General features: G+C 38.9%; 1 protein-coding gene across 1 annotated transcript in view; it reads right to left on the bottom strand.

The window, feature by feature from the left end:
• The window catches only part of stx8 (syntaxin 8), a 31,272-nt gene that overhangs the window by 13,145 nt on the left and 5,182 nt on the right, over positions 1 to 12,945 (bottom strand). The window contains exon 6 of the mRNA XM_008414596.1: positions 12,140 to 12,232. Coding sequence (XP_008412818.1) covers positions 12,140 to 12,232 — 93 coding nt within the window. The remainder of the gene's footprint in view (positions 1 to 12,139; positions 12,233 to 12,945) is intronic.

Raw genomic sequence — 12,945 nt, 5'->3', positions numbered from 1 at the left:
ATAACTAAGCATATATATGTTCTGGGTCTGAAGACGATAATGTAAGAAACTCATTTTTTAATGAAAAGAGCAGTACTGCCTATAGGTTTATACCAAATGGCACAGCAGCTGGTTTAAGAGAAAAGACCAGTTTTTCAACCAGATGCTTTTATACAGGCCTCTCCACCCACACCTACTTATATCTCAACACGGCCTTCATTAAAACCAGAAACTCTATTGTTGGTAACAATGGATTAGCTTCATCAGCCCAACACACAATGCACATGATCAAAAAGTTCCCTTCAGTACCCTATATGTAACCACTTGCACTTTCGATGTCAACTACGCCACAAGACCATCTGCACACAATGACAACACTGACAGCATGATGTTTCTTTCTTCTGCTCTTGTTTAATGGCCTACTGTGATTTTCTGCTCCCATTTGCTCGGTTCGAACCTGTAATGTTGAGAACCCACCACAGTGAGTAGTTAGTGGACACGATCCAAAGCCATTATAGAACCACTTAGCCAGGACAGATTACACAGATCCAAAGCCAGACAACTACAATAGGAGAAAAACTGAGGAACAGAGGAACAGAGGAAAGTAAAGGAGCAGATGAGAAATGTAAAAAAAAAAAGTGAGGTAATTACTTTTTTTTATGCTAATCGATAATTAATTACAAAGTCGTAATTCAAGTTAAACATCAGAGCTAAAGCTTAGGGAAGTGAAGTCGGGAATCATTATTATATTATTCTTAAACAGCAAAGATCTGAAGTTTATTAGTCATAAGTTCTGGAAATACTCATCCCAAAAGATGCTAAGAGTTGCGGCTGATTATTATTATTTTGCATAAGTGCATGAGAGAATGGCGGCACTATCATAAACAGTGAGAGTTCAGGGTGTCTGTATTTGGTGGACCAGTATGTCCTATATTAAGCCAGTGTTTTAGTGGGCGTCCTTCCCAGAACGGGCAAAGAGTTTCCTTCAAATGATTTAAACACAACCTAAGACAGTGGGCTTAATTCTGTTCCGATTATCTGCAGCATGATTTCTCCAGAGGGTATGGGAATGAATGTCGTTTCACTTGCCAAACCTTTCTCTGTATCTCCTGTTTTAACGCCGGGGGCTCTGAGCGTAAGTGTTAGCAACCAGCCAGAGTGTGACTGGCTGTATGTGGACGGTATCGTTCATCTGCCAACCAAAACACACAGATCTCTGGAACCAACTGGAACTTCACATGGCAAACATAGAGGCGCTCAGCATGATGATACAACTCAGAGCAATTAAGGTATTTACTCAAATATACAGTGTCTTGCTTGTAAGTGTTTCCTATCCATTTTCCTAATCTTGGCTGCATATTGTAAATAAACTCATCCTGGAAATGTAAAGAGCGCAGGAGCTTTGCCAGTTAAGAAAAAAAATGAACAAAAAGCATCTTATAAATATAAAATACAAATATGCAACCAACATCCTGTGATGCTGTCTTTCTTAAAAGTTTGGAGTTCTTCTGTCTATTTTGGTTTGAAAAGAATGAGCGTTAGGACGCTGCAGTGAAAAACGTCCTAAAAAAACAAACAAGTATTCAGCAATCAGGCGTAATTTTAAGACCAGAATGGAAAACCTGATTGATATGAGGTTTGTAGACCCATATTGAACAAATTGTGATGTGTTATGAGAGTTTCTTATCAGAATCAGCATTACCATAGCTGCAGAAACTCAGATTGACCAGTCTTCGTTTTGCAAGTGAATAAAGTGGCCTTGTTACTGGTTTACTGTGTTTCATCCTTGGACCACCTTTGAACACTTCACAAGTAGTGGAGTTCTGGAGGTGACCTGACCAGGTACAAAACTAAAACAGGCTGGCAAAAGTGCTCCAAGACTTCTGTATAGCTACAATAAGTCACTTAAAGTTTTCTCTTAGAGTTAAGATGGCGTGATTTACTTTCAGTACGACCTGTAAAAAAACATGTATCTTGAGATGCATCACTTTTTGAGGTCTGTCATACAAATTGAGTTGCTTTTTAAAGAATAGGATAAGCAGTAAATAATTTTATTATTTTATTTGTACAGAAACATCTGTCCAGCAACTTAGATTTTTAATACATTTGTAGACTTTCGGCATATTCATAAAAGTTTTTTATTGAACTGTTAAAACAATGAAGAACATATTTTATTGTTTTTATAGTTCTTAGAGAGGAATGATAATTTTCTAAAATAAAAATAGGATATGCAGACTTGTTCATCAAATATCCGCCATATAATCAGTCACAATGCATCTCTAATTGAATATTAATTTTCAATTAGAGTATTCAATTCTCCTGAAAGATGAATGCCAAAAATATGTCCATATTGAAAGAAAAAGAACTACATTGCTGCCAGAACCACCAGAATCTCTCATCCAATAAAGATCGGTTTCACCAAGCAAAGAAAAACAACGACCCTGAACTAAAGTTACTAGTGCATTACACACAAATAATACAAGTCTAATGTACTATGTCATCTTTCAAATAAAAAAAAATAAAATCCACGTAAAATCCTAAAAAGTAGAGTACAAAAGATGTGAAGTCTGGAGAATTCCTGGCTCTTTACCAAAGCCCTTACATGGCCAGGTGCCACTGAACAATGTGAGCGTGATGAGCATGAGGGTGCCGGCAGCAGCAGCAGTGTGAGGCAGGGACCACCCTGTCAATGGCACAGCAACGCCAGACCGGTCCCAGTTACACTTCATCACTAGCATCACACTTCATTAACAAAGGGACCTGGGAGGGGAGTGGAAGATGAAATAAATGGGAATTAATGAAAGGGGGGGAAAAAAAGAACATGATTTGCTATGAATTCATATTTGGTTCCGCCAATTCAAAATATTGCAGAACCACCTTTCAGTGAAATTACATCCATTTCTACTTTAAGTCTCAACTGAGAGCCATTCTTCTTTGTGAAATGGCTCAAACTCAGCAAGTAATGATAAAGAGTACCTCTGAACATCTCCTTCTTCACTGGATTTAGGTTATGAACTTTGACTAGGCCACTCGAACATTCAAGTAGAAAAACAATTCTGGTAGAAAATAATCTTTATTACAATTACCCCCAGTGTCCAATGAAAACTAGCCGATGCAAATAGAAACAGCAACTTATTGCCGATTCGGCGCATCAGAAAAAGCTACATCATGAAAACAATGAAAAAAAATTATGCGGTTTTGCCACTCATTTCTTAAAGTGAAACCTGTGTTTCATTTTGGTCCATTACACAAAGAGTAATACATTTCAAACCTCTATTTGTTGTAATCTTGAAGATGAGAGATTACAGATAATGAAAATCAAAATTCTGTCTGTATGTTGAAAGGATATAAATGATTTGACTAAACAGAATATGAACAGCTGTTGTTACTACAGTGCCAAGCAGCAGCCTCCAGATAGAATTTTCTTTTTTAAATATCGATTTAAATGAGCAAATAATTACCTAAAAGCCTCAGAAACTGTGAGTGTTCATGAACTTGTTTCCTAAACTGAACAACTGTGTTCTAATTGAAATGATCTGAGTCCAATAACTCGACGTCCCCTGTGGTGTGTGGAGCTTCCCGGCAATACGCTAGCTGGCTGGCTGGCTGGCTGGCTGAGGAGTTATGGTGGGACTTTGATCTTCTTGCCAGACGTGGTTTCACCCATAATGCGCTCACACACGCATTTGGACACATATGCTCCCATGTACAGACGCTGAGAAAAAACACACACCCTCTTCACACATTCTGGTCTATGAGCAATACACAAAAGAACTGAGTCTCCCTGGACATTTATTTAGAGGAAGGTAGACAAGAAAGGTAGCATTTGTCTTCCATGGGAAGGATAAACATTTACAGTGTTAATTTATACTGTGGCTTACGGGGAAACAGGAGTGATGAGCAGTCAAGTGTAGTGCCACCAAGTCTGAGTGGCTCTGGGTTAATTTACCACAACATCAACTCTCATATTGCCATGCTTTATCCATACATTCCATTTCATCTCAATTTATTTCCATGTTGACACAGATGTGTAAAAATGTTCCTCGTTAGTCTATTTCTTTAGGTAGTACAGCATTTAAATAGACGGTAAAAAAAAAAAAAAAAGGCAAATCTACGCTTTGCTTCATGCAGCAGGTCTGGACCCTCGGCTGTTGAGAAACGATTGCTTGCTGGAGGCGTGGACTCTGTTGAAGTTTGAAGCAATTGGATCTGATTTTACCCAAGAGCTTGCATTTGGCCATGACGTATGAAATGCGCCAGCTCGATCGTCAAGGAAGCTATGCCATGAAGAGTACGCAATTTTTCACTGCAAAGAGAGAAGTGCCGTGCCGAACGAGATGGCTATTAATAAGAGGGGTTACAACACATTTGCTAGCATTAAAATGTCGTAAGCATTCGTCTTGCTCCGGCTTTAATTGCTCAATTTGGAAGAGTGGCCAAAATGGACCGAATGGCTTTGTTCACTTCCTCCACTGCCATTGCCAAACTACAACCATAGGCAGACTACAAAATTAAAAACAGCGCAGAAAATCAACATCATTGTTCACAACTTCTCCTCCTGTTCGCTGACTTATCCACAGGAAATTCATCCTGAGAAATCATGCTCAATGAGAGAACTCCCTGTGGCTTTGATCTTCATTTGGGCTACCTAACGTCTGGAAAATTTGGAATTGAAAAGCTTCATTAAGAAAGGAAAATTATGAGTGATCTCCTGGTGACAGACATGACTTGCTAAAGTTGCAATGACCACATTTATAGTGGACTAAGTCACCTTTAAATCATGAGTGGGAATGAAACATTCCCAAGCCAGCATTGAAGGTTTGGTCAAAAGACCAAAACCACAAAAGGACAAAATGGTGAAGGAATCAAATATTCAGAAGCTGTCTGGCCTCTTTATTTTTCCCCTCAGTCTGCATCCAAAGATCCACACACTCTTATAAAGTTTTGAAAGTCTCTAGTTTAAGAGTTTTGCTTAGAGCACATGATGTTGTTTTCGGTTATTTTTAATCTATTTCAAGCAGAAGCAGATCGTGTGACTGTAGTCCTTCTAGCTGCATATTTTACTCATCTTTACACAATCACATTGTACCTATTAGGTCTGACAGTGAACCACCATCTGTTTAGTAATTACACAGTTCCTCCAGAAGACGAGCCAAATGAGGAGGTGCTGATTGGTGGAGAGGAAGACCAGAAATCCCCAGATGACTAAAGAAATGTATTAAATCTCGTGCCAGGTCTTATGACTTTCCCTTCACCTGCTTGGATCAAACAGCTTTGAATCACCCCAGCGTGAAGGTCTACCAAAAGCTTTTTAACGAGGACTGTAACTGAGGTGTAGCAACTGCACATACTGCCCACCAGTGGGGCTCTTGTGTGATTCTTTAGACTCCAAAAAAAGATTAAAAAAAACTGTAAGATCCGCTTGTCTCTAATGTGTAACAATAGCCACTTAGGAAGAAAAGATGCACGTCAGATTACACACTGCTTCAGGCTAAAGGAAAATATTAGATAACGGATCAAATGTCTATTTTGACATTTGATCTGGGGTGATGGGGTGTTGGCTCAAAAACCTTGGTGGCACACAAGATAGATTAGACACATGTCAACCATTATTGTCATAAAACAGGCAATAAGGCGCTCCTTGTTTTATTTGTGGAACAAAAGAGGTTTTGAAATTCTCTTTTTTTTAAGGGATTGTGGTTCCTGTGTTTGTGTCTGACTTGGAACATGGTGTGCTGTGAGATAAGAGATCAAATGGAGAGCATGTAGAGCTTTACCCACATGAAAGTTTTTTTTTATTGTTGTTAAAGAAAAGTAGCAGCTACACCTTCATTTCTTTTCCTACATGATTAAAGACTTACTTCAAAATGTTAGACATTTTGAAGATTGCCGACACTAAAAATCCACCTGTTGCCTAATCCAAATAAAACTCTGCTCATGTTATGTCTATAGGTAGTTTGTACATATTTTGTAACACGTTCTGTTCTCTTTGAATTATCCAGCCAATGGTTGCTGGTTAATGCTTTCTACTTAGGGCCACTTCCTCTCTCTGGTAAATTCCTATTGGACGAGAACTGAATGTTCTCATTAAGACGCTCATATAGAAACAATTACTGCCACATCACATTAACCACCGCCAGCACAGGTGGTTCATGCAGATGGACACTTTGTAACATTTCTTAGGGCAAGATTTTCAAAATCTTCTTGAAGTGGCAAATGTCCCACAAAGTATATTTTGGGTTTTCATCTTAGTTTTCATTTCATAATGAGTAGGACTACAAACAGACAGCAAATTAATCATTATTCGTAACAACCAGTACTTTCAACTTGACCATTTTGGTAATTACAGACCATGTGTTTGACTTTCATTTTAACTCAACAGTAAATAGGACCACAGACATACGGCCAATTTATTATTATTATTTTACAAATATATATCGGCCACTTTGGTCGGCATGGAAAGATGTTTGAAAGCCGCTGGTTTGTGGCTTACTCTTTTCATTATCCCACGACAGACTGGAGTAATGGAAAGATGTTCACACCTAACTCCGCTTTAAACATCTCCATAATGTTCTCCCGTTATGTGCTCCAACAACGCTCTGAGACCATCAAAGAACAGCTGTATGCTTAGATTAAGTTGTGCATACCTGGTCTCTATTCCCGGTGAATTAATTCTGGATATTATCAAGGAGTATCAGAGTAAAAGGGAGAGTAAAATTTGTGTTGGTCTCTTATAAAATCTTAATAAAATACAGAAACTTAAATTATGGGAAACTGCGAGTGTGAATACTTCCGCAAGGCAGTGGGGTGTGGTTTTCATATCCTTTGTTTCCTTCTTTTTCCTCATAGGTGTTCTGAAAGTCATACAGGAATTACAGGAATAGCTGTATGACTTTATGTGGCTCTTGGTTATATCTACATCTGTCAGGATGTGTGCGATGTTCCTTTCTGGATAGTGTTTTAATAACTCGCCAGTATTACACAAATGTAGGTTAAATGCTGATCACAATGTGAGAACATTTGTTGGACTCAAATGTATTTTTGCTCAAAGTAAAAATACAGTGATGTCATAATCAAACAAAAGGCTTTTGCTGTCAAACCAACATATTTATACACAGTTTTAAAAAAAAAGATTTTAGATGCTTTTTCATTAGATGTTTTTAAGCCTAACATTTGTTTTGTACCGTTTCTTTTTTAAGAACTATAATTAAAACTCTCATATTGAAACACTTATCTCTCAGACATCAATTAACTTTGATATCTTTTTAAAATAGTGTTCTTTTTACATGCAACCACTACTTAAGTTTTTGAAAATATTAAATCAAACACTCCATTTAGTAGTCTATTTGTAAAACTAACCCTTGGGCATCGTATATTGGGGTTTTTGTCCTTACATCATATGCTATAATAAGGGTTTTCACCAATAATAATAATCATCACCAGCATTTCCCTTAAAAATCAGAAGGTACACTGAGAAGACTTTTAAAATAATATCCAAGTATTAGTTCGGAAAACAATAAAGTTTAGTTAACAGAAAGCAAAAATCTAAAGAAACAAAAGGTGGCATGAGACTTTTGCACAGTGCCATCTGTGTATCTACGCACCGTCGCAAATAAACACATGAAAATATCCACAAAATGAAGGTGCAACGTCCTCCTGTGTTGAAATGGAAACCACGTGTTAGCATGCTTGTGGCAGACTTGGTAAAGTAAGTCCTTCCATTCATTATGTGGGATGGCCCAAGGTTCCCTGAAGCTGAAGAGAAAGCAAATCAGCCCTCTGCTTGTCGGCACTTTCAAGACGGCTTCCAAACCAGAGCGGTTAGCGATTAAATAAACAGAGACGGGGATTTGTACCCGCTGTCACTTGAATTAGCCAGAAAAGACCTGTCACACCATGGCGGAGTCAGTCATAGGTGCCGTTAAATGGAAGGGAATCCTTTGCTCTGAGCCAACAGAGCTGGCAGCCAAAACTACAGAGATTCCCAAACAGCAATAATGCCAACATATGTGGCTAATGTGCTCTCCCCACAGAAATCAGCCACAAATGCTCTGTAGGGATAGGTTACAGAGCAGTAACATTATATTACTGTTGAACGTACACATACCACTCACTGTAGGCAAACCTCCCTGCAAGAATCGGTAGGATATTCTTGCTACACAAACAAATTTCAGCAGCATCACAGCTTCTTTATTTGAAGCTGGAATTTATTTTCAATTTTAATATACATAGCAAAACTCATACTTGGAACCAAACTTTTAACATATTCAGAAAAAACATTAAAAGCAAGCATTTAGGGGGCGGTGATAGTAAAGTGTGCGATCCATAAACATCCTCGTCACGGCCATCACAGGTTCGAGTCTCGACATGCGACAAATGTCTTCCCCCTCTCTCACAACCTGCTTTTCTGTCTGTCCACTGTCAAATACAGGCAATTTGAGCTTGAAATTAACTAAAAAGAAACCATATTTCCACACAATGCTTGAAAAGAAGAAAAAAAAAAAAAACGGATCAAGAGATTTTAGCCAAAATAGGATTTTGTACTGTTCATGCTGGGGTATCCTACTCAAAAATGGTTAAATATTCTGAAGAGACTCTACATAAATGCCAAAAAGTCCTTGTCTCCAAGAATTGTCAAATCTTCCTTTCAGACAATGGAGGGATAGACCCTCCTTCACAATTGATAGTTTGTGAGAAATCTGGCCTCTGCCAACAACTTAAGCAGAATGGATGTACTTGGGAGTGGAAGAAAAACAATCCCACCCATTCTCATGACATACTTGATGGTGGACATGTGGAAAAGAGTCTGTTGATGAACTGAGTAGGACTGACCACACCCCAACTCATTCATTGGACCTTATACCTTCTTCAGTATAGTCGGCTTGTAACTTGTGGATGAAAATATGTGTTCAAAAGAGAAATAAATTAAAAAAAACAGAGTCTTATGCCACCTGAGGCATTTTTATTCATGCTGTCCACCTTCATTTTTCTAAATTCTGCATTGCGCTTTTTCAGATTAAATGTTTAAATGATGAAAGAATCTCTAGGAAGAGAGAGATGAGGATCAGGAATATCTAAGGATCCCGCCGCCCCAACTGGAATAGCTTAAATAAGAAAGCTGCAGTGTCGATCCTAACAACAGCCCAACAAACAAGAGAAGGGTTGTGAATTCACTGACAGAAGGTTTGATAAATGAAACGCCTCGAGACAACTTTCTTTTTTCAAAATGTTAATTTCTTCACAGTGCCTAAACTGCATTGCTCGTCACTCGGTGCTGGCTGATGTGACCCAAGTCATTCACGCCATTGTTCGCCCGCTCTTATCCACCGCTTTATCAGAGTGGCTTTAAAAGGCCCCATTCATGCGTGGATATGCGGAGAAATGCAACGACGAGGGTTTGTGATTAATTGTGTGCTGGCTAGAGTGGTTCACATGTTTGACCGTAAACTACTTGGCTTTTATGTGCCTATTATTTATGTTCCCATTACACGTTTGCTGATTTTTATGCCCCTTAACGCTGATGTTCTGTACAAGTTAAAACGCCTTTCAAACATCCGCTGGTGGCGCGGGGGATCCGAGAATGTGTTGTGAAATTCCATCCATCCAGCCGGGTGGCCACAAAATATCAAGCTCACCTCTCCGGCTCATTACAAGCCTGACATTTCTCTTGATGAAATCCTTTTGACTGTCATGGCATGATTCTGCATTTCCATGGCGTCTGGATAACATGGCTCACTCCTAACAACTTCACTTAGGAGCAGAAGGAAGCAAGAAATCAATCAATCAATCTGAAACTCAAAACATGCAGGCTTCATGTCTATTCCCAGCATCAGTGTAGTTTATTTGCTTTTAAAAGCAGAAGCAAACAGATCCCTGTGCGCTTACTGCCATGTCACTGTGCTGCAGTAAGCCTTGCGCTCGCCATTTATTCCTACTTTTTTTTTAAAAGAAAGTCATCAGTAATGAGGGCCCTATACAAGATTATAAGTAGTGAGATTGTATGCAAGTTTAACAATGCAGGAAATGTTGCTGCAGGGATGACCTCGAGTATCCAGCACTCATTAGAATGGCTGTGAATCAGTAATTGAGATTGCCATAAAATATCAAAATAATAGCTCAAAACATAAACCACAAAACATACACTATGGATTCTTACGCAAAGAGAGCTGTGATTGGCTGTCTATTTGATCTAGTTGGTGATTTCAATAATTGATACAAACAAGAACTAATATAGTTTGCTTTTAAGTTACACATCCTACGTATGGTCACAGCACAGCAGCGTGAGAATACACCCTTCAGCTACTTAGCCTGTTTCACTGCTGCAGCAGTAAAATATGCAATTAGGAAAGAACCATTAAAATCAGACAAATGAGACGGCTTCTAATTTTTGCCAGTCTTTTTTTCAGAGGGAATGCGTTTAATGAACAAACCACTGTCTGACACTTGTGAGTTCAAGACATTGTTGAGCCTGATGTCACTGCTCCAGGCCGCAAAACGCGAAATATCAACACCAATAAAGTCAAAATAGCATTAGCTCTTGGAAAGGGAATCAGATGCTTATGCAGGGCCATTCTCACTGGTATGTGTCAGACCGTTTTCAGCAACATTTACTGTGGAAATAAAAACACTGACGTCTGAAACGCAGAATGAAAAATCGTGGTGGCAAATCGCTCAGCTGCTTTCAACAAAGCAGCAGCGATTGAATTCCTTCTTTGTGCTGTGATTGGCGAATATCAAGGAAATTCTGCTGTTTGCAGAGGATCAGTGCTCCGCCGCATAAAAGACCAAAATTAGGATAATTGGTCCGTTTTTTGACACTTCCTTCCATTGTGATGCGACCAAGACTGAAAGAGGCGTATTTAACATCCGAGTTCTCTGGGCTTATTTCTTGACCTCTAAAGAAAAGGCTCACCTTCTAGGCTGACCTCACCTGAAACGGTTTCCCAAAAAGGAAATAAACAGGACCGCTTGGTTTCAGCCAGACAGGAGCAGCCCAGCTACAGAGAGCTTAATCTATTTATAGGAAAACACTGCTACAGTACAGCGATCAGGGCAGAAAAGGAACTCCAACAAGATGGGAAGACTATTCTTGTACAGAGAAAACACAGATTTAAGGATAACATTTTTTTTACATTCAAGTCCACGTGTGATAGAATTACTCAACCTTGTCAGTTACTTCATATTTTGCAGGTTTAAAAATGGCTGATTCTAACAACTTAACTGTGATTTCTTACTTTTTGCCATTAAGTGTCATGAAGGTAAGACTGGTATTGTTCTGTAATAATCAGCATCATTATAAACCTGCAGATAGTAATTGCAATTAATGACAATGACAAGAGTACATCTCCTGCGGGTAAGGCAACACTCTCTACTTCTGGCGTATCAACTCCTCCAGGCCTCCAGGGGCAGTGCATTAAAGTATCTAATTGTTCACAGGCTGACAGCTGATCTTCTGGAAATCTAACATCTCGAGTGCCGCCTGTCTAAAAACACCAGCCAGAGACCACTGTACTCCGTTCTGAGCAGCACGTTCTACCAGCGTCAGAAGCAATTTGAGGATGGAGAAGCCTCCCTCGCTGTTTAGCCAGGAAAATCTCAAAATGACCATTAGCTCTGATCGGATCTGATTCCACGTCCCCAACCTTTTGAGCTGCACAAACAGCCAGATCCCATTTCTCTGTGGGTTGTATGACACGGTCATGACCTCACTGTAAGGACAAGTGCTTCCACAGTAGAAGTTTCAGGGCACACGTGTCAATGTGTCCGGGTACGTGTTCACCTGCAGGTAAAAAAATTTCTAACTCTTTTAAGTTTTCCGCATTTTGTGACGTTACGACATAAAGTTTCACTGTATTTGCATGCAATCTGTACAGCACGCATCGTTTTTCTCCCACGTTGCATCGATGCACTGCTTTTTGCTGGTACACCTGGTAAAATCCAGACAAAATACCTTGACGTCGTACTAGTAGCGTGACAAAATGTGGAAAAGTTTTCAGCGTTTGTGGTGATGTCACAGCATATTCCTTCCCGTCTGGGTCGATGAGGCAAGTACTTCTATTTATAAGCAACATCTGTCTGTCTGATTTCACACTCTGGTATGTTTTGGGAATATGGAAGGAAAAAAATACACAAAAACGAAGCAGTGGATCATTAACTTTACCGTTCTGTTCATCTAGCTCATTGCCGATCTCTTGGCCCATTATCTTCTGTCGACTGATGACAGCTGCCAGTGCATCCAGGCCTGCGTCCTGGACTGCAGGAAAAGAAAACAACCATAAACAGAAGACACTAAATAAATCATTCAATAAATCCATTTTGATTCATTTGTTTCTTTTAAGTACTAGAGAAAGAAACAAAAATAAATATTAGAATGTAAAATGTGACAACATTAAAAATACGGGAGAAACGCATTGAGGCTTCAGTAGGTGTCTCGGTTTGACATTTTCCACACCACGGGAATTTCTTGTAAGCCACAAGTTCAGAAATAAACCTTAGCCGTTTACAGGAATAAAACATTGGTGTCACACCTTCCATATGGTAAGATTTCACTGCCAACTCATAGACTGTATACTGACAATAAAGGAAACTATGGAGAAGGCAGGGAGCCAGGTGGCAAAAAAACATCTCAGTGATTAAATCATATCAGACAGGAATCAGAAAATAAGATAAAAACTAAAAACAAATGCCGTCTTGTAATATAATGAATACATTTTTAAATCACATTTAAACATGAGCAATGCAGTGACTTAATGTACCCATCAAGTTTTATTAAACTACTATATTTTACAGCACTCATTAAAAATCTCATCATGACTTAAATGACCTTTATTTAAAATAAACTTAAAAAAAAAAAAAAACTGATCAACTGAAGTCCTAAACACTCTGACATTGATAGATACATGCATCCAAAATTAACGACCTCTTTTAGTCAAAACAGGTTTAACCAGTTAAATTGTTCAAAATATA

This window comes from Poecilia reticulata, linkage group LG1, assembly GCF_000633615.1.
Source record: "Poecilia reticulata strain Guanapo linkage group LG1, Guppy_female_1.0+MT, whole genome shotgun sequence".
In the NCBI taxonomy this organism is placed as follows: domain Eukaryota; kingdom Metazoa; phylum Chordata; class Actinopteri; order Cyprinodontiformes; family Poeciliidae; genus Poecilia; species Poecilia reticulata.
This window is presented reverse-complemented; position numbering and strand designations above follow the sequence as displayed.